General features: G+C 42.6%; 3 protein-coding genes across 3 annotated transcripts in view; 1 reads left to right on the top strand and 2 right to left on the bottom strand.

Annotated features, from left to right (window-relative positions):
• asic2 (acid-sensing (proton-gated) ion channel 2) overlaps positions 1-22,741 on the top strand; it is a 483,037-nt gene that overhangs the window by 402,829 nt on the left and 57,467 nt on the right. The window lies entirely within an intron of this gene.
• Positions 1-22,741, bottom strand: part of LOC139343766 (protein HEG-like) — a 43,290-nt gene that overhangs the window by 4,183 nt on the left and 16,366 nt on the right. The gene's annotated exons all lie outside the window — the stretch shown is intronic.
• On the bottom strand, positions 30-19,674 carry LOC139343093 (mucin-2-like). The gene is made up of 9 exons (XM_070980495.1): positions 19,493-19,674; positions 8,087-8,194; positions 6,710-6,817; positions 5,255-5,362; positions 3,358-3,906; positions 1,657-2,451; positions 1,038-1,047; positions 703-888; positions 30-174 (listed from the first exon to the last, which is right to left on the bottom strand). The coding sequence occupies exons 1-9, from the start codon at positions 19,542-19,544 to the stop codon at positions 30-32; spliced, it is 2,061 nt and encodes a 686-aa protein (XP_070836596.1). The 5' UTR covers positions 19,545-19,674.

Below are 22,741 nucleotides of genomic sequence, written 5' to 3'. Positions count from 1 at the left end.
AGCAGTGTGGGTCCTTGTGTGAGCAGGATTTAATTCCAACCAATAATTTCTACAATGACAATTTCATGGGCAACCGCACACTCCAACACTTTGGAGAAAGGTACGAACCTATGAACGGGATGGTGACGGTTGTGGGTGGCGCTGTTGTAACAGGTGGGTTGGTAGTGGTGGTTTCTGCAACGTGGCAAAAGAACATCAAAACACAGATAAAAATCAATCAAAGGACATTTAAACAGAGAACACAGCCATCATCAGTGTCCAACAGTGTCACTATGATTATATGCATGCTGCACATTTTCATGCTAAAGTTGGAAGAGTCAACATGATCAATCTGTAATTATGCCAATGAAAATCTATACATTTGCTGCATATTAACGACCAGCAAGGCTTTCATATTGTCTGCAGCGTTTTCCACTTATTGACCTATTGTTGCCAAATGTATCACTGTGTAATATTTTAATAACTGGTACAATTTAAAAAAAACACTTTCTTCATTTATTTCTAGCATCTATTTTTCAAAATCAACCACCAGAAAGGACTGCATTCACAAGCATCTCACCTGGCTGTGAGAATAATGTGAATCTGAAGATAAAGTAATAATTGTGATTATTGATCATTTATTTTTTGGCCTGTGCAACCTGCAAACTGGTCAAATTATGCAGTACAGCTTTAACTTCGAGTCCTCACTGAATTCCCTCTCACCTGGGTGTGTGGTCGGTGTACTTGTAGTTGTGTCGGGGGTTGGATGTGTGGTCTGTGTACTGGGAGTGGTTGATGGTTTCATAGTTGTAGATTCTGCAGTTGCAGTTGATGCTGAGGTTGTGAACTGCTCTGTGGTGGACGGTGGTGAGGGTGTAAAACTGCTGGTTGTGCTGTTGCTGTTTGGACCTGAGGTTGAAGTTACAGTCGTGTCAGAAACTGGACCAGTGGTTGGTGTCTCAGTGCTCGTTCCTCCATCACTGGTGACACTATGTGTGGTGGCTGCTGTTGTCTCTCCTACAGTCAAAAGAAAAGCAGACAAATAATCAGCTCATCACCTTTCCTTTCCTGGCCACATCTCATTAAGGTGTACAAATATTTTAAACGCAAGATGCGATTGACCAGAAACAGAAGCATTTCAAATGTTCTGACTCTGGTGTTCCCCTGTGGTGTTATCAGATAAGACATGCGAGAGAGTAATAAAGACGAGACAAATGTCCAGATACATGTGCTGACAGCAACACATGACTACACCAGTGTTCATTGCCAGCGTCTCATTTTTCCAAAAACAAAAACGTAGGTCATCAGCATAAATGTGAAAAAGTGAAATGTGATTTTTTTGGCCACTTGTCAGCAGCATAAGATATAAACACAATCAAGCGACATGCACATTCATTCGAAGTAGATTTCGATTGAATGCAACTTGGAATTTAGTGAGGTAAGTGGAAATATCAGTAGCAAGGACTCAAAGCAGCACTGTGCCTCAGTACAGCCTCAGAGGGCATGACTGTAGACTTGTGAAGATGTCAGAAATCTGCATTCAGAGACCTGAAGAACGTGCACGCTTGTAAAATTACCCAGTGCAGCTTTGAGTCATCACTGAATTCCCTCCCACCTGCATGTTGCATATTATTTTTGAAGAACAAACATCAACACACATCATGCTATTATTCGTACCTCCTGAGGTGGTTGTTGAGGGACTAGGGGGGGTGGTATCTAAAGTGGAGGTTACAGTGCTACTGCCTGGGGAGGTGTTTGTTGGGAGAGAGCTGGAGGTGGAGATGGAGGTAGGAGAGGAGGGTGTGGGTTCAGTTGTGAGTGTTGTAACTGCAGTGATGGTGGAGGGTGCTGTGGTGGTGGACACAGTCTCAGGCGAGGTGTTAGTAGATGCTGTTAGTGTAGATGTAGTCAGGACAGGTGGACTTGTACTTGCTGGACTGCTGCTGGTGTAAGCGGTCGATGTACCTTCAGTTTCATGGGTGGTTGTGTGTGAGGTTGGTGTATTTGTGGTTGCATCTGTGGTCGTCTGTGAGGTTGGTGTATTTGTGGTTGCATCTGTGGTTGTGTGTGAGGTTGATGTATTTGTGGTTGCGTTGGTGATTGTCTGTGCGGTCGATGTACTTGTAGTTGTGTCGGTGGTTGGGTGTGTGGTCGGTGTACTTGGAGGAGGTGTGGCAGTTGTGGTACTGGGTGAAGGTGATGGAGAGTCAGTTGAGCTGCTGGTGGTGACTGTGGTTGTAGGAGTGGTTGATGGTTTCATAGCTGGAGATTCTGTAGTTGTAGCTGATACTGAGGTTGTGAACTGCTCTGTGGTGGACGGTGGTGAGGGTGTAAAACTGCTGGTTGTGTTGTTGCTGCTTGAACTTGAGGTTGAAGTTACAGTCGTGTCAGAAACTGGGCCAGTGGTTGGTGTCTCAGTGCTCGTTCCTCCATCACTGGTGACACTATGTGTGGTGGCTGCTGTTGTCACTCCTACAGTCAAAAGAAAAGCAGACAAATAATCAGCTCATCACCTTTCCTTTCCTGGCCACATCTCATTAAGGTGTAAAAATATTTTAAACACAAGATGCGATTGACCAGAAACAGAAGCATTTCAAATGTTCTGACTCTGGTGTTCCCCTGTGGTGTTATCAGATAAGACATGCGAGAGAGTAATAAAGACGAGACAAATGTCCAGATACATGTGCTGACAGCAACACATGACTGCACCAGTGTTCATTGCCAGTGTCTCATTTTTCCAAAAACATAAACATATGTCATCAGCATAAATGTGAAAAAGTGAAATGTGATTTTTTTGGCCACTTGTCAGCAGCATAAGATAAAAACACAATCAAGCGACATGCACATTCATTCGAAGTAGATTTCGATTGATTTCAACTTGGAATTTAGTGAGGTAAGTGGAAATATCAGTAGCAAGGACTCAAAGCAGCACTGTGCCTCAGTACAGCCTCAGAGGGCATGACTGTAGACTTGTGAAGATGTCACAAATCTGCATTCAGAGACCTGAAGAACATGCACACTTGTAAAATTACCCAGTACAGCTTTGAGTCATCACTGAATTCCCTCTCACCTGCATGTTGCATATTATTTTTCAAGAACAAACATCAACACACATCATGCTATTAGTCGTACCTCCTGAGGTGGTTGTTGAGGGACTAGGGGGGGTGGTATCTAAAGTGGAGGCTACAGTGCTACTGCCTGGGGAGGTGTTTGTAGGGAGAGAGCTGGAGGTGGAGATGGAGGTAGGAGAGGAGGGTGTGGGTTCAGTTGTGAGTGTTGTAACTGCAGTGATGGTGGAGGGTGCTGTGGTGGTGGACACAGTCTCAGGCGAGGTGTTAGTAGATGCTGTTAGTGTAGATGTAGTCAGGACAGGTGGACTTGTACTTGCTGGACTGCTGCTGGTGTAAGCGGTCGATGTACCTTCAGTTTCATTGGTGGTTGTGTGTGAGGTTGGTGTATTTGTGGTTGCATCTGTGGTTGTGTGTGAGGTTGGTGTATTTGTGGTTGCATTGGTGGTTGTCTGTGAGGTTGGTGTATTTTTGGTTGCATTGGTGGTTGTCTGTGTGGTCGATGTACTTGTAGTTGTGTCGGTGGTTGGGTGTGTGGTCGGTGTACTTGGAGGAGGTGTGGCAGTTGTGGTACTGGGTGAAGGTGATGGAGAGTCAGTTGAGCTGCTGGTGGTGACTGTGGTTGTAGGAGTGGTTGATGGTTTCATAGTTGTAAATTCTGTAGTTGCAGTTGATACTGAGGTTGTGAACTGCTCTGAGGTGGATGCTGGTGACGGTGTAAAACTGCTGGTTGTGTTGTTGCTGCTTGAACCTGAGGTTGAAGTTACAGTCGTGTCAGAAACTGGAGCAGTGGTTGGTGTCTCAGTGCTCATTCCTCCATCACTGGTGACACTATGTGTGGTGGCTGCTGTTGTCACTCCTACAGTCAAAAGAAAAGCAGACAAATAATCAGCTCATCACCTTTTCTTTCCTGGCCACATCTCATTAAGGTGTACAAATATTTTAAATGCAAGATGCGATTGACCAGAAACAGAAGCATTTCAAATGTTCTGACTCTGGTGTTCCCCTGTGGTGTTATCAGATAAGACATGCGAGAGAGTAATAAAGACCAGACAAATGTCCAGATACATGTGCTGACAGCAACACATGACTGCACCAGTGTTCATTGCCAGTGTCTCATTTTTCCAAAAAACAAAAACATATGTCATCGGCATAAATGTGAAAAAGTGAAATGTGATTTTTTTGGCCACTTGTCAGCAGCATAAGATATAAACACAATCAAGTAACATGCACATTCATTCGAAGTAGATTTCGATTGATTTCAACTTGGAATTTAGTGAGGTAAGTGGAAATATCAGTAGCAAGGACTCAAAGCAGCAGTGTGGCTCAGTACAGCCTCAGAGGGCATGACTGTAGACTTGTGAAGATGTCAGAAATCTGCATTCAGAGACCTGAAGAACGTGCACGCTTGTAAAATTACCCAGTGCAGCTTTGAGTCATCACTGAATTCCCTCCCACCTGCATGTTGCATATTATTTTTGAAGAACAAACATCAACAAACATCATGCTGTTTGTCGTACCTCCTGAGGTGGTTGTTGAGGGACTAGGGGGGGTGGTATCTAAAGTGGAGGCTACAGTGCTACTGCCTGGGGAGGTGTTTGTAGGGAGAGAGCTGGAGGTGGAGATGGAGGTAGGAGAGGAGGGTGTGGGTTCAGTTGTGAGTGTTGTAACTGCAGTGATGGTGGAGGGTGCTGTGGTGGTGGACACAGTCTCAGGCGAGGTGTTAGTAGATGCTGTTAGTGTAGATGTAGTCAGGACAGGTGGACTTGTACTTGCTGGACTGCTGCTGGTATAAGCGGTCGATGTACCTTCAGTTTCATTGGTGGTTGTGTGTGAGGTTGGTGTATTTGTGGTTGCATCTGTGGTTGTGTGTGAGGTTGGTGTATTTGTGGTTGCATTGGTGGTTGTCTGTGAGGTTGGTGTATTTTTGGTTGCATTGGTGGTTGTCTGTGTGGTCGATGTACTTGTAGTTGTGTCGGTGGTTGGGTGTGTGGTCGGTGTACTTGGAGGAGGTGTGGCAGTTGTGGTACTGGGTGAAGGTGATGGAGAGTCAGTTGAGCTGCTGGTGGTGACTGTGGTTGTAGGAGTGGTTGATGGTTTCATAGTTGTAAATTCTGTAGTTGCAGTTGATACTGAGGTTGTGAACTGCTCTGAGGTGGATGCTGGTGACGGTGTAAAACTGCTGGTTGTGTTGTTGCTGCTTGAACCTGAGGTTGAAGTTACAGTCGTGTCAGAAACTGGAGCAGTGGTTGGTGTCTCAGTGCTCGTTCCTCCATCACTGGTGACACTATGTGTGGTGGCTGCTGTTGTCACTCCTACAGTCAAAAGAAAAGCAGACAAATAATCAGCTCATCACCTTTTCTTTCCTGGGCACATCTCATTAAGGTGTACAAATATTTTAAATGCAAGATGCGATTGACCAGAAACAGAAGCATTTCAAATGTTCTGACTCTGGTGTTCCCCCGTGGTGTTATCAGATAAGACATGCGAGAGAGTAATAAAGACCAGACAAATGTCCAGATACATGTGCTGACAGCAACACATGACTACACCAGTGTTCATTGCCAGCGTCTCATTTTTCCAAAAACAAAAACGTAGGTCGTCAGCATAAATGTGAAAAAGTGAAATGTGATTTTTTTGGCCACTTGTCAGCAGCATAAGATATAAATACAATCAAGTGACATGCACATTCATTCGAAGTAGATTTCGATTGATTTCAACTTGGAATTTAGTGAGGTAAGTGGAAATATCAGTAGCAAGGACTCAAAGCAGCACTGTGCCTCAGTACAGCCTCAGAGGGCATGACTGTAGACTTGTGAAGATGTCAGAAATCTGCATTCAGAGACCTGACGAATGTGCACACTTGTAAAATTACCCAGTGCAGCTTTGAGTCCTCACTGAATTCCCTCCCACCTGCATGTTGCATATTATTTTTCTAGAACAAACATCAACACACATCATGCTATTAGTCATACCTCCTGAGGTGGTTGTTGAGGGACTAGGGGGGGTGGTATCTAAAGTGGAGGCTACAGTGCTACTGCCTGGGGAGGTGTTTGTAGGGAGAGAGCTGGAGGTGGAGATGGAGCTAGGAGAGGAGGGTGTGGGTTCAGTTGTGAGTGTTGTAACTGCAGTGATGGTGGAGGATACTGTGGTGGTGGACACAGTCTCAGGCGAGGTGTTAGTAGATGCTGTTAGTGTAGATGTAGTCAGGACAGGTGGACTTGTACTTGCTGGACTGCTGCTGGTGTAAGCGGTCGATGTACTTTCAGTTTCATTGGTGGTTGTGTGTGAGGTTGGTGTATTTGTGGTTGCATCTGTGGTTGTGTGTGAGGTTGGTGTATTTGTGGTTGCATTGGTGGTTGTCTGTGAGGTTGGTGTATTTTTGGTTGCATTGGTGGTTGTCTGTGTGGTCGATGTACTTGTAGTTGTGTCGGTGGTTGGGTGTGTGGTCGGTGTACTTGGAGGAGGTGTGGCAGTTGTGGTACTGGGTGAAGGTGATGGAGAGTCAGTTGAGCTGCTGGTGGTGACTGTGGTTGTAGGAGTGGTTGATGGTTTCATAGTTGTAAATTCTGTAGTTGCAGTTGATACTGAGGTTGTGAACTGCTCTGAGGTGGATGCTGGTGACGGTGTAAAACTGCTGGTTGTGTTGTTGCTGCTTGAACCTGAGGTTGAAGTTACAGTCGTGTCAGAAACTGGAGCAGTGGTTGGTGTCTCAGTGCTCGTTCCTCCATCACTGGTGACACTATGTGTGGTGGCTGCTGTTGTCACTCCTACAGTCAAAAGAAAAGCAGACAAATAATCAGCTCATCACCTTTTCTTTCCTGGGCACATCTCATTAAGGTGTACAAATATTTTAAATGCAAGATGCGATTGACCAGAAACAGAAGCATTTCAAATGTTCTGACTCTGGTGTTCCCCCGTGGTGTTATCAGATAAGACATGCGAGAGAGTAATAAAGACCAGACAAATGTCCAGATACATGTGCTGACAGCAACACATGACTACACCAGTGTTCATTGCCAGCGTCTCATTTTTCCAAAAACAAAAACGTAGGTCGTCAGCATAAATGTGAAAAAGTGAAATGTGATTTTTTTGGCCACTTGTCAGCAGCATAAGATATAAATACAATCAAGTGACATGCACATTCATTCGAAGTAGATTTCGATTGATTTCAACTTGGAATTTAGTGAGGTAAGTGGAAATATCAGTAGCAAGGACTCAAAGCAGCACTGTGCCTCAGTACAGCCTCAGAGGGCATGACTGTAGACTTGTGAAGATGTCAGAAATCTGCATTCAGAGACCTGACGAATGTGCACACTTGTAAAATTACCCAGTGCAGCTTTGAGTCCTCACTGAATTCCCTCCCACCTGCATGTTGCATATTATTTTTCTAGAACAAACATCAACACACATCATGCTATTAGTCATACCTCCTGAGGTGGTTGTTGAGGGACTAGGGGGGGTGGTATCTAAAGTGGAGGCTACAGTGCTACTGCCTGGGGAGGTGTTTGTAGGGAGAGAGCTGGAGGTGGAGATGGAGCTAGGAGAGGAGGGTGTGGGTTCAGTTGTGAGTGTTGTAACTGCAGTGATGGTGGAGGATACTGTGGTGGTGGACACAGTCTCAGGCGAGGTGTTAGTAGATGCTGTTAGTGTAGATGTAGTCAGGACAGGTGGACTTGTACTTGCTGGACTGCTGCTGGTGTAAGCGGTCGATGTACTTTCAGTTTCATTGGTGGTTGTGTGTGAGGTTGGTGTATTTGTGGTTGCATCTGTGGTCGTCTGTGTTGTTAATGTACTTGTAGTTGTGTCGGTGGTTGGGTGTGTGGTCAGTGTACTTGGAGGAGGTGTGGCAGTTGTGGTACTGGGTGAAGGTGATGGAGAGTCAGTTGAGCTGCTGGTGGTGACTGTGGTTGTAGGAGTGGTTGATGGTTTCATAGTTGTAAATTCTGTAGTTGCAGTTGATACTGAGGTTGTGAACTGCTCTGAGGTGGATGCTGGTGACGGTGTAAAACTGCTGGTTGTGTTGTTGCTGCTTGAACCTGAGGTTGAAGTTACAGTCGTGTCAGAAACTGGAGCAGTGGTTGGTGTCTCAGTGCTCGTTCCTCCATCACTGGTGACACTATGTGTGGTGGCTGCTGTTGTCACTCCTACAGTCAAAAGAAAAGCAGACAAATAATCAGCTCATCACCTTTTCTTTCCTGGGCACATCTCATTAAGGTGTACAAATATTTTAAATGCAAGATGCGATTGACCAGAAACAGAAGCATTTCAAATGTTCTGACTCTGGTGTTCCCCCGTGGTGTTATCAGATAAGACATGCGAGAGAGTAATAAAGACCAGACAAATGTCCAGATACATGTGCTGACAGCAACACATGACTACACCAGTGTTCATTGCCAGCGTCTCATTTTTCCAAAAACAAAAACGTAGGTCGTCAGCATAAATGTGAAAAAGTGAAATGTGATTTTTTTGGCCACTTGTCAGCAGCATAAGATATAAATACAATCAAGTGACATGCACATTCATTCGAAGTAGATTTCGATTGATTTCAACTTGGAATTTAGTGAGGTAAGTGGAAATATCAGTAGCAAGGACTCAAAGCAGCACTGGGCCTCAGTACAGCCTCAGAGGGCATGACTGTAGACTTGTGAAAATGTCACAAATCTGCATTCAGAGACCTGAAGAACGTACACACTTGTAAAATTACCCAGTGCAGCTTTGAGTCATCACTGAATTCCCTCCTACCTGTATGTTGCATATTATTTTTGAAGAACAAACATCAACACACATCATGCTGTTAGTCCTACCTCCTGAGGTGGTTGTTGAGGGACTAGTGGTGGTTGTCACTCCTGCAGTCAAAAGAAAAGCAGACAAATAATCAGCTCATCACCTTTTCTTTCGTGGCCACATCTCATTAAGGTGTTAAGAGAGTTTAAAGTATGCATTTGAAATTTTCTGACTTTAGTGATTTTAGTGACCTGACACGTGTGCAAACTTGTAAAATGCTTTAACTTTGAGTCACTGAATTCCCTCTCACCTGCATGTTGCTGTATACTATTTCAGAATAAACATCAACACTCATCATGCCGTCAGTCGTACCTCCTGAGGTGGTTGTTGAGGGACTAGGGGTGGTGGTAACTAAAGTGGAGGCTATGGTGCAACTGCCTGGGGAGGTGTTTGTAGGGAGAGAGCTGGAGGTGGAGATGGAGGTAGGTGAAGAGGGTGTGGGTCCAGCTGTTAGCGTTGTGATTGTGGTGGAGGATGAGAATGTGGTGGTGGTCTCAGGTGAGGTGTTAGTAGATGTTGTTAGTGTAGTTGTAGTTACTACAGCTGTAGAGGTTTCTTGAGTTACTGTACTTGTACTTGCTGGGCTGCTGTTGGTGTGTATGATTGTTGTACTTGTAGAAAGAGTTGGAGCAGGTGTGGTGGTTGCACCACTGGTTGGAGCTGATGGGGAGCCATTTGGGCTGCTGGTGGTGTCCACCGTAACAGGGTTGCTGACTGCTCCTGTAGTTGTTCTGGACTCTGTGATTGTCTCTACATGGGTGGTGGATGGTTTCATAGTTGTAGAGTCTGCTGTGCCATATTCTGTAGTTGTAGTTGTTACTGAAGCTGGGATGTGCTCTGTGGTGGACGGGGGTGAAGTTGGAGACGCAGTTGGAGGAGCAGTGAGCACATTTCAGCAGATAAGAATGACCACAAATGAAGGCTGTTCACAACACAGAGATGTGCCCAACACAAGAGCCGCTAACTTCATTTGAGCGTCTCAGAGGAAAGAACTGCCTCCTGTTCGCTCAGCGTGCTGTTGTGACGCCTGTTTCCATTTAACCTGCTCCCACTTTTGGCTTTGAGTTTATGGGGGGACAGAGGAAGCCAGAGGGCAGCTTGAGGAGTGGTACAAACTGCAGGAAGGCTTCGATAATGGCTTAGCCTGTTTACCTCAGCTCCTCATCTGCATGCATTGAATCATTACATTCAAAGCCCCTTTTCAGCAGCCAGAGAGCACATATACTCCTTACAGTTTTCCCCTGTAAGTCATCTCAAAAGCATCAGGAAGTGGTGAGAAAACCAGGACTAATATCAGATCCTGAGGGTGATTTGATTATTTTCTGTGTACAAGGCACTGTGTGACCTAATGTCTTTGTCACTTGGTAACCACGACCCACTTGGAGTTGGTTGAAAAACCACAGACTGCACACACCCTGTGACAGCAGGCTTCTCTGGATACGATGTACCTGATATGCACACACACTCACCTTAAAAAGCATGTATCATGGGAGTGGACAAAGACATTAAGCAATCAACAATGTTCAATGAGGAAGTGACAAAAGGTGGGAAAGATGTTTATAGTCTCACATGATGTTTTTAATGGTCATAAAGCCAACAAGTAAAGGTAAGTTTAGCAGAGCTAAATCCATGTGTGGAGCAGTGTAGTGTGAGATCATTGCTGTAAAACACACGCATCAATTTGTGACGGGCTCGTCCACATTAAGTCTCAAAGGCAATCTTAACGGATGACTGGAGATTAATGAAAAACCTCTTACATCAGATCCAGTCAACCCTGTCTTGATTAGCCCTGTTACATTATCTGTGTTACATTTCAGCAGAATATCCACTTCAAGGACTTGTGTGTGTTTCCATGTATAACTGAGTTGGAGGTTAAACATTTCTCTGTGCACCTCATTCCCGCATACCTGACTTTCTATTAAAACCTCAAAGGCCAAAGTTTTATCTGCTCGTATCAAAAATAATCACATTTTTCAGACTCCTGTTGCTTTAGAGAAACTGGGCAGTTTCAGTTTACACTCCACCCTGCAGATCAGTCTGATGTGTGTGTTGCTTCACTACATTAGCGGCAGTGGAGGTCCTAAAAATTTTCATCAACACAAAATCAGCCAATTATCCAAGAGGCTGCGAATGTTAGCATGTTTGGCTAACTAGCACACTACCTACAGCAGTAAGCATTAAGGCACTCAGCATGTATTTCATGGGGTTACAGGCTACTTTGAAAATATACCTGTTCAGGACTGAGACATCCACTGTTTGTGGATATGCGAGGCATCTCATGAGGCTATGCTTGTTGTGGGGGTTACCTGTTTATCCTGTGCTTTGATTGGCTAAAAAGTTAGTTACTCAATCAAGTCTGATTGAGAAGTGAAGAGACAGAGCGAACGGACCAGACTGGGAGAAACTGACTGAACCAAAGGTATGTCAAGCACCAGCGTTTGGACAAACTAAGCACGATAAACAACATAGATCCAAACTTGATTACAGAGCCAGATGCATGAACTCCACTCACATACCCGAACATTATAAGCTATCCCCTTTTTGAACTGAGTACACTTTGTATGACTTTGAAAGCTCCAAATCCTGAGAGACTCATGAATGGTTTTGCAGTGGCTGGCTGCAACATCTGTGTATTTACAAGGCGGTCAAACTGCAGAGCGCGGAGCACAGTCATTCTCACAAAGGGAAGGTGGCCCTGAGTCTCAGGTTGGATTTACTGAGAGTCAAATGATTTGTATAATCAGATTCTTCGTAAGTAACTGACTGAATAGAAAGTATTTGTTATCATTATTGTACTGTGTGCCGCTGTTGCCATAACTACATATTTAACATCAACATGGTGCAACATCTGTTTCTTGCATGCAGGCCTGCAAATCACTATTTACTTGCAATGACGGATGCTGTCTGCCAGATCAACCAACCACAGGGATGCACATCAGATGACTGACTGATTTTACATCGAGCACCATCATCGGGTCAGAATTTTAATTTGTTGTATAATGTTTATGACCAAATACCTGCAGAACTATTCACCATTATCATCATTGTTATTATCTGGACAATCAGCATGATCTGGCAGGACTGGCACAGTAAATGACTGTGTGTGAACTCGTTTTATTGGTTGTTATGTCGAGTTATAATTGAGCTTATAACTCGATTGTCTTGATAATCTTATCATACTGCATGGAAAGTATTTACAGAATCATAAAAACGAACTGATACATTAATTAGTTTATTACTTATCATTTTCTCAGTAACCTCTAATGGCAGACACGCATACACACACGTTTCCTTTACTGCTGCGAACATTACATACATTTCCATTCATTTCCTGGAGACTTACGCTAACCATAACAAACTGTGGGAGAGACCGGCAACCAACTAATTTTAAGATTAAAACAACATATTTTTAGGATGAACAGTGGGAACAGTACAAACGTTTTATACACTCATTTTAAACTCCACGGCCCGCACAACCTCCAGAGTGTGGGCCTGGAGAGCAATCAACGGTGGTCCACGGTACAGAGACGGGCGTGGAGAGGAGACGGATCCACCGGCTGCAAACAATCCAGTCAACAGGACTCAATGAGAAATTTTAATGGGAATCCATCCTCCATCTTCTTTTTTAATGGAATGGAAGAACAACTGTTCTTACCCCTCCCTCTCTGTCCAATAATGAAGAGGATCGGGACAAAACACATTTGAGCTATATCCATATACTGGATTGATTGAATTTTGCAGAGCGCCTTTAATTTTATTATTGTGCTTTAAAACATCATCTATAGCACTTATTTTAGCACTTACCCCGCCCCTTTTTCCAAAACACTTTTTAACTAATCTATTTATTTATTATTTATATTCTATATTCGATATATTTATGTGTGCGTGCAGCTTTTGATTTTAACAATTTTCCTCTATATATATTTATCACTTTTAATACATGTGTGTTTTATCATTGCGCCTATACTTTAATCAATCCAGTATTTTAACCTATAGTATATAATCAACTTATAAACTATTACTAAATTATTGATTTATTTACTGGTCCTTGACAACAAGCAGTCATTTTAACATACTCTTTCTATAACCCCAGGGGAAGATCATCTTTTAAAAACTAAGGTAGGTGTTTATTAAAGAAAAAATGGTTTTAATTTATATTTGCGACCCCACCTGCGCTTTGGACCCCCAAAAACTAGTACAGCAGTCCCACCCTAACTTTCATTGTTTTCTTTCCTTTTCTTTTCTTTTTCTATTTAATTTTTCTTGCAGATATTCTTTTAATGATTTTATCAACCGAGATATCATACATGGTTTTTAAACTTATTGTCTCCTTTTTTTTCTTGGGAGCACCATCTTTTAAGCACCAGTGGTTTTATTTCAAACATCCTTTTAATAAGACTGTGTCTTCCCCTTTCCCCTGAGCCCGTGCCTATCGTAACATCCAATAGGATGTTGTGTTTTTACCTTACCTAACCCTAATCTTATCCTCCAGTCTTCATCCTAAAATTTAATGATTTACATGATAGGGACTTCTGTTTTGTCCCCATACGGCAGGTAGGATAGCGAGTCCCCACAATGTGACTATGCGAACACATTTATGTCCCTACGACATGAGTAATACACACACACACACACACACACACACACACACACACACACACACACGTTTCCACCACTGTTGCATACATTCATTTCCTTGAGACTTACTCTAAACCTAACCTTGACCCCCATGACTTCATCCCAAAATTTAATGATTTACATTACAGGGACTTGTGTTTTGTCCCCATAAGGCAGGTAGGATGATGAGTCCCCACAATATAACTGTGTGTGAACACATTTATGTCCCTACAACATGAGCGATACACAGCCATTCATGTACAGAACAAAAATAAAAAGCAGAATCTCACCCACCTGACTGTCAGAAGTTGCAACCCTGATTTGTTAACCTATGAGTGTTACACTGGGCCTTGACATAAGAGCATTATTACAGATTGAACATTAGATGTCTTTTTACGCCTGTAAAGCTATGAATCTGTAAACTACTGTCATCCTAATCAATCACCACCTGCTGCTCCAGCTAAGTCCATTACAAGTAGAGCACACAGTGAAATAAAGGCTTTTATGGTATTACACAATCATTCTTCACACAGTCTCACCTGAAAAACAATGGAAAACAAAATATGAAAGGTTTTTCTGGGGGTATGATGACATTTCCAAAGCCGTGATAAGAAATGTTGATATGAGATTAGCTTTGATGTCAAGTACACAAAGTCCACATGACTGAGCTGACCTTGTAATGAGGGTTTTTAACATGTGGCTGCCATGTACAAAGATTATTGTCTGATTATGTAAAGATGTTGAAGCTGAGACCTTGAAAATGTCCAACTGAACAAAGGTTCCCGACCTGCTGAGGTATTTCTGATACTGCATTTGTCTACAAATCATATAAAACTAAAGGAGAGTTACCAGAAGAAGGTTATGGCCCCATCATAAAAACACTGTGCATTTTTGGATATAAGGAAGTGATGGACAAAAGGGAAATTGTCATAGAGAAGAATGAGTACAGCCCATCATGGACAAACAGTTGTTCTCCTTCCACTGTCCTTTTCATACTGATGATTGCTTCAAAGCTCAGTGCTGCTTCTCTATTTCTATTTAAATGGAAATGTCAGCAAGTTTCAATGACAACCGATGTCACTCTGATCGAAGACTGAAAAACTTCCCTCACTTCACCTCATGCACAGCGTTTCTTAAATTACATGTTAACAGCCTGATGCTTGTTTTTGTGAGTTTTCTAGGTGTCCTGTGTTGGTAAAGTTGCAGACAGTCAGTCAGTGTAATATAGTTGAAATAGTGGAGTAATTAAGAGTACACTCTGCCTTGCACGTCTAACAGGGAGCCTTGTCTCTGAGGATTTAACCCAAAACCGGATAATCCCCTGCAGACAAAAGGGATGACTGGGTCAGGCAGGGTGTCAAGTGGGTCTAAGGTCGGCCTGCGAGCACACACTCAGGAGGATGCGGATAAGAAGGTCCGGCTTTGCCCACCAACTCTAATAAGAACGACTGCTAGTAACACAGAAGTCAAATAGGTGCAGTGTGGAACTGTATCTTTTGCTGAGGAGGCGTCTGTCTCCAGCTGCATCTCACTTCATATCACTAACAGTAGCAGAAACAAAGAGAGACGGAGCCAAACGTAAGCACTGATGTTTGTGCTGCACTTCAGGAGACTTTTATTCATGCGGCACAACAGCACTCCTGTGAAGTACCTGCTCTTGAACTGTCAGATCCAGTTCCAGCAGCTCACATCATCCACTTCCTGTCCACACTGCCACTCTTTGTCTGTATTAATTACACACCAGAACAAATCCCGAGCAGCCCATACAGGTCTCCTGAAATATTTTCAGTTTATTGTTGGGGTTGGGGGAAAGAACGTTCCTGAAATACTTCTTTATCACATCCAGCAGCACAGCGAGAAGGATGGAGCTGATTTTTAAAGACGACACAGAGAGCAGGAGACGAACTGACAGGTTGTGACCCAACAATCAGGAAGAGCCTGAGGCCAAAAGGCAGCATCTCATTAGGAGGCTGAGGAGTCATATGGAGAGCTGACCGACAGTGATGCGTGTGTGTGTGTGTGTGTGTGTGTGTGTGTGTGTGTGTGTGTGTGTGTCCCTTTGCCAGCCAATGGGAGTGAACCTTTCTTGCAGACTGGTTTATGACCTCCTGTTATTTAAAGGTGCCCATCCCTGCGTTACAAAAACCCACAGCACACCAGCGGATACACACAGGCCCGTTTCCTTCAGCATTCACTGCTGAGTGAAAACCAGGCCTGAGGGCTGCCACATCAAAGCCACACAGCTGACGCCGGGTCACCAGGGGCAACCTCACAGGACTGAGAGTCCGTCATCCTGCTGAGAGCCTCGTGTCAACAGTCTAATCAGAGATACACTGACGCCTCCAGCGATATGTCAATATCCAAATATTAGTGTTGATGCTTATACGTTTTTCACTGTGGACATACACTGCACACTGAGCTAGAGCTGAAACCATCACATGACTACTCGGCAAATTACCTGACAACCTTTTTGCTAATTGATTAGTAGTTAGAAAGTCATTTTCAAACAAAAGCAGTTCCAGTGTCTAAAACATTTGTTGCTTTTCTTTGCCTTATATGATAATCAAGTAAATATCTTTCGGTTTTGGATTGTTGGGCGCACAAAACAAGACACTAGATAACATGCAATCAATAAATCCATAAAATAACAAGGTGCAGCCCTTCACTCGCCACTTCATTAGACACACCTAGCTAAAAATCTTCCTTTACAAAGGTAATCATGTTAATCTTCTTGATATGAATGTAGGCTGGACCCTATTTTTACAACTTTATATCCTCTATTGTGTAGAAATACATCATATTTTATAAACTAATCCTACAGACTGTTTTGTGTATAAAACCCTGCAAAACTACCTGCAATCTGCTAACCATACCTTTTTAATAAATGCAGTAAAAAGTACAGTGTTTTCCCTGTAGAGTAGAAGTAAAAAGCAGTTAACGCTCACATAGTTTTATAACCAATAATTAAAGCTGGTTGCTGCGTTTCTAAACCTTTATTTTCCTCATTGCTTTGTGGGATTCTCTGATTCGTTTTATTGTGTTTTAAAGAGTATTATTGTGTTTTGCTAACATGGTTTTTCTGAGTCTGCAAATTCTTAACAATTTTCTAGGATGTTTCTTGGAAATAACCATGTAATTTGTTAGTATTTATAGACAAAACGAAGTTCTGTTCTTTTAGTTATTTTTGATCAAGTTCGCTGTAGTTCGTTCATAAGAAGTTGATGTTTTCCAGAGGAATCTCCCTGAAACTGCTGCTCTTTTGAACCCAAGTTTATTTTTCATACCTGTTGAATCACTTCCATATTTTAATCATGTTTTACTCTGCTAACAACTTACCGCAAATGAAACAATGAAACACTTTTTCCTTTATAATCAGTGACCAATCACACAATCGAGTCAGCCAAAAGTCAGTGACATGTACTTTTATCACTCAATGCAGACAAAAACAGTGTGTATCATTAACAGATGAGTGATAAAATAAACCTAAAACAAGCTCATCCTGCGAAGACTTTGCTCTCCTACATCTCACATAAACTTTATTTCGGCTGGGATTGAGGCTCTTCCTGTTACAAACAAACGTGAGGCCTGACGGACACGTGTTGCCCAAAGCACACACACAAAATCTCAGGCCAGCATCGCCATTACACAGGGACACACTGAGCGGCACAGCAAACAAGAAGCCCATCGGATGTTGAGTTTCGACATTTATTCGAGGTGGTTATGTCATACTGTGGCTCCTTTTCTCATACGGGCTCCAGCTTAAGTGACGTCTTCAATAAGAGGATAGCAGAAAAGAGTGGTCTGCATTGAGCAAACAGAGCTCTTATACTGTAACTCTGAGGCAACAGATGGCTCCCTGGAGCAGGGCTCAGTCGCAGGGCCTCTGCACATATCATATCCAATTAAAGCTCCGCCAGCACATGCTTTCCAATTACAGAGTGAGATTTACTGCCCCGGAGCAGGTCTAATCCAACAGGATACAGCAGGGACGCAGCGACCAAGGGACGGGAAAACAACACCAGCAGCTGAAAGAGCGTCCAATGAGGAACATCGATTATGGAAACAGAGGAGGAGGAACTGAGCTGGCTAACATGAGCACTTTGTGTACTTCTCCCACTGACAGCATGGCTGCAAATAAAGGCTGAAAATGTGCATGAGGCCAGAGCTGCAAGATTATTGGCCGAATAATCGATCAGTTGATTGACAGAAAATGATTTTAATTTACACAAAAATACCAAATGAGCTCTGGCTGCAGCCACTCAAATGTGCCGATTTGCAACTTTTCATTGTTTTATATGTAGCAGTAAATTGAATATATGACTGTTAGTCAGACAAAAGCTAATTGAGGACATTGCTGTTTCCTCTATTAACATTTCGTCAATTAAGCAATTTAATCAATTTTTCTACTATAATATGAAAAAAGTGGTTAGACACAACCCAACATGGGTGGGTTCATTCCCATAACCGTGTGTTCACTCCTGACGATGACATTGTAAATGATTAACTGTATGTGGCCTTGCAGAGGAAACCGTAGCAGAGATTTCTTATAGAGGGCACAAGAAAACGTGGCGCCAGACTCAGAGGAGGAGGATCATGACCCTCAGGAGGTCTTTTCATCTGGACCTCTTTACTGCTACTTCAGACACACTCAGTCACGCCCCAAACTGGAGCCTCCATCACCTCCCAGTCTTCCTCGAGCTCCATCTGAGTCTGTTCTATAGAAGTCGACACATGACAGGAGGGGAATCACACAAACAGCCCGCAGGCCTGCAGCGAGGCTCCAGCACATGACTCTATGGGAACCTTAAATCACAGAGATGCACTTCAGACCGGTTCAAAACAATGCAAAGGGTGACCAATGGATTTGACTGCAGCTAAGCTTAGCAGGTCTGTACAGTGGAGAGCTCATCAAAATTCCTCCAGGCAGCTTCACCACGCTGTGGAGGGAGTCCACCTATGCACACACAGAGTAAACGCTGTGTGTGGAGTGTGCTGCGCTTCAGGGGGCCGGCTGTTGTTTGGCCAAAGCCTCCTCGCAGGCATCCATCCACCCCCAGAGAACTTTGAGTCACACTGACGGAGCAGTGAGTCAGAGGTTAAGACTATTCATGAACGTGTAGAAAAAAAAGGCAAAAGAGGAGGAAAAGGTGTATTTTTCTTTCTTTCTTTCTTTCTTTCTTTCTTTTCTCTAAGTTGTTTCCATTTAATTGTATTGTATTAAAATGTGACAATTATTATTAAATTTTCTATGTCCTCAGCTCGAAACTACACTTTACTAGTTTGAAACATCAGATTTGCTTGATATGTTGTATTTCCATAGATATAATGTTGATGATAACCCCTAAAAAAATGTCACAATCATCACTTTATTCAAACATAACTGTAATCTGCCTACACATGATTTTCCATCACTAATCACAGGACAGCAGATCATAAACATGCATTGAGCACATACATGTATTAGAATGAGATTTTTGCCACTGAAAATACTTATATATTATAATTTTGGACATTAATTTCTATGTTATGGGTATATTATTTGCAAGAAGCCCTACTGAAATGCACAGGATATAATAATGAGGGATAAGGTACGAGATGTAGCCTAAAACTTACTAAAATAAGGGTAAAAAGGGCAGAAAAGAGGCCAGAAATACAAAATATCCCTTATGTACATGAGAAATGTCGTTTTCTGACTGAGCCGGACTTTAAATATATATGATGACCTTTGATTGGTGATCAGATGAAACTACCAAAAAGTACATGTGGTATTTACAAGTACACATTTTCCTGCATCACACATCGTACTTTGGATATTTTGGTACCTTTTGCTACTAATACTAATACTGATACTAATACTGATACTGCAGGTCACCTCATCTTTAAGAGCACACATTTAACTAAGTGAACTTTAACTCGTGAAAAGTGATGTGAAAATGTGTTTAGGACGCTCAAGTCAAATTCGGAGGAAAATGTTAGACCAAATACACATTTCCAAACAGTCTGACAGATTATTAAAGAGCGTGGACGTAAACTTGGCTCACCATTGAGGGCAGCGCCGAGCAGAAACACGGCGGACAGAAAGCTGAGGTTCATGTTTCCAGTCTTCGGTGTGAGAAAACGGATGGTCTCCGGGGGACCAGCCGGTTAGGAAGCTCCGAGTGCTGCCAGGATAAAGGTGAAGATAACGGTGCTGTATCCTCCAGGACGTCTCCTCTGCGGCTGCTACAGGTGGCTCCGTCTGGGCGTTGCAGCCTCTGACAGCATTAAAAGCTTTAGTCCCTCCTCTGATTGGCCGGATCTCCTGTCACTCATCATTACTGCGCAGCTCAGCCTCCACCCGTGGACCAGCACCTGAACCATAAACCTGCCCGGTCATCCGCAGAAAGAGGAACTGCTGCACTGTTTTTAGCTGATGTTTCCACAAAGAGTGAAGTAATTACATGCTTTGGTGAAGGAACAACCTCAATACTGACATTAATATCACATATCACAGCACAACAAAGCCAGTTTACGTTCTCTGAAAAGACAGATGAGACCACATATTGTACAAACCAACCAAAATCTAAAACAAGTGATTTAAAGATTCACCCCCGTGCAGTTGTCATGAATGGGGAAATTAGTTTTAGGGACCAAAATTGGCTGCAAACATATTTATTTCCACTGTAAAGTCTGGCATTTTCATATGGGGGTCTATGGGGGTATTTGATGAACTGCAGTTTTTAGCACTTCGGCGTTGACTTCATTTTTCAGTGCTGGAGATGTTGCTTGGATAAGACTCAGAATGTGTGAGGATATTATAAACAGGCTAGAAATATCAAATAAGACTAAGAGTTTACAGCTATGCTAATGCTAGCGGCTCTGTACCTGGGGCTGTAACTGCAGCAGTTCTCAGCTAAATGCTAAGGTTAGCATGCTAACATGTTCACAATTACCCCAGAGCCTAGCACTGGCAGATATGATTTCTTATGTTTATCTTAATTTGTGTGTAAGCATTTGATAATTAGCATTAAACACAAAGTACAGCTGAGGATAATGGGGATCGTTCATTTTGCAGGGTTTTTTTGAGTGGATGGTGGCATTTAAGCCACAAATATCAATCTCTTGGTAATGCTAGGCTAATTGTCTATTATTGATTTAGTCTCTGGGGATAACAGCCAGTGTTTCAGGGCTTCTAGTCAGCAACGGATATCCAGATGATGGATGGCCAAGGCATTAAATGGAAACCAGACTTTTCAGAAACCAAAAGTCTGTCTGTCCCTTGCCAACAGCTTCTGCATTCATATGATGCATCCTCTGGGCATCATGAATATCTGTGCCAGACACATCCTTTAGCTGTCAAGGAGTGTCATAAAGACCTAATAACCTCATGGTTCCTGGACCAGACACCGACCTTCATCCTGAGAGCCACATCAGCATGAACTAAACCTGCACTAAACTGAAATGATTCATCTTCTCTGTGTCCACTCATATCTGACAGATGTTAGCATTTTCATTATATCAATAAGTCTGACAATGGACTAAATTTCTAGCTACGCTGACGACACACATCTTTACATTGTCATGTCTCCTGACGACTCAGGACCAACAGATGCTCTATTTAGCTATATTTTAGATATCCAGCTCTGGATAGCAGCTCAGTTAAGAAAAAACTGAAGGTTCAATCATTGTTCCTGAGAGCCAACTACGTACTTTGATTCAGATCTCAGTTTTAACCTCACACTAGAAAAATAATTACAGGGGCTACATTTTATCATCTTATTGCCAAGAATGAATGCTTTTATCACCTGACTATCGTGATGCTGTACTTTGTGGTCGTACTGGAAAGAATATGACTCAGTTACAGTTATTTAAAACTCATTATAAAACTCAAATCTGCACTTGTAGTTTAAAATCTCAGCATCCAGATTCTTTTATTGGTTTATGGTGTTCTTTTGATTCAGTGTGAACTTAAACTGTAGACTTACTTTTACCTTTTGAAGTAAAACTTAAGTTCACATAAAACACAATTTGATACATTTCATATTTACCATCGCAGTATTACCCTGAATTCCCTGAATGCCACAGTACAATTACTGTAATATTGATTTATAGATGATTGAGTGCACTTTTAATTACCTTGTTGTACCTTATTGCATGAGTGACACTGCTTTTACCTTATCGTAATGACCTTAGGCAGGATCAACCAGTTTTTGTGGCCTCAGAGTCTCGATCTAACTTCAGTAGATTTGTATGACGACATCCTCAAGCACTGAACCATGAACAGGTCACGCTGACTTTGAGCTGAATTTGGGTTCTGTGGAGTTAAATCCAGCCTGATGATGTGATAGATGTTTGATATTCAAACAAATATCATTAGACAAGGTAGAATTTGGCTGGCAGAGAGAGGCAGTGGTCTTTTCATTTGTTCTGAGGATACACAGGTAGGTTTTCAATGTTTTTTAAAGTGTGCCACTAACATTCCTGAGGAGAGTTTTTTCTTTCTGTCTTTCTTATTGTCCAAAAATGAGAACACAAGAGAACAAACTCATTCAGAAAAACATAATACGTAACATAATAAAAGATACTAAACCTCCACAATGTCATCTCTTGTCTTCATGTTGTTATTGTGGACTTCTTAATGGATTCAACCATTTCAGGCTAAATGGGCTGCTCCCGAAAGCCTTTCTGTTCTATTTTCAGTGGTTATGTAACCTCTGAGACCATTTTAGGAAGAAAACATGCGATTGTTGACTGACCCTCGTCATTTGTTCCAATAAAGTTTGGTGCTTAAAAGTTCAGTTTATCCAAATCACAAACTTTTTTTCCTGTTTTAACTTTTGTGGCGTCAGGTCATCTAAAGACTGTGTTTTTGATTTTACTTTCTGAGGTTTCAAGACCTCCACCACTGATACTGTGGAAAACTTAAACTCAGTGGAATCTATCCTTATGAAGGCCTCTCCACTCGAACATTATAACTAAATAAGTAGCATTTGTATTCTTAGAAACAAAGGCGTCGACAATGTCGTTATCTAAGATAATCCACAGATCTTGATGCGAATCCTGATAGTCATCTAGAAACAGTGGAAACTGTGAAAACAGTGACACATGAAAACATGTTTTGGTCATTGGTCATTTGGTGACTTCAGTTCTTTGGGGCTGGTGTGATAGCTGTCAATCAAACCTGGGTACAAACCAAACAACCAGACCGAGATCCTGAGGGTCTGGTTCCTAACAAACTCTGGAGCAGTTCATTTGTGGTGGGAACGTGATCCAGCCTCAATCCGTTCCAGCTGCTGGGCGAATTCTGCAAG

This window comes from Chaetodon trifascialis, chromosome 15, assembly GCF_039877785.1.
Source record: "Chaetodon trifascialis isolate fChaTrf1 chromosome 15, fChaTrf1.hap1, whole genome shotgun sequence".
NCBI classification, from domain to species: Eukaryota; Metazoa; Chordata; class Actinopteri; order Chaetodontiformes; family Chaetodontidae; genus Chaetodon; species Chaetodon trifascialis.
Note: the sequence above shows the minus strand (reverse complement) of the source record. Positions and strands in the feature narration are given on the sequence as shown.

Excerpts from the sequence above, each read along its gene's own strand:
- LOC139343093 (XM_070980495.1), bottom strand. The coding sequence starts at position 19,544 with ATGAACCTCAGCTTTCTGTCCGCCGTGTTTCTGCTCGGCGCTGCCCTC. Across the intron at positions 8,195-19,492 it reads GCTCGGCGCTGCCCTCAATG|GAGTGACAACAGCAGCCACC; the intron begins GTGAGCCAAGTT and ends TTTTGACTGTAG. Across the intron at positions 5,363-6,709 it reads GACTGTAACTTCAACCTCAG|GAGTGACAACAGCAGCCACC; the intron begins GTTCAAGCAGCA and ends TTTTGACTGTAG.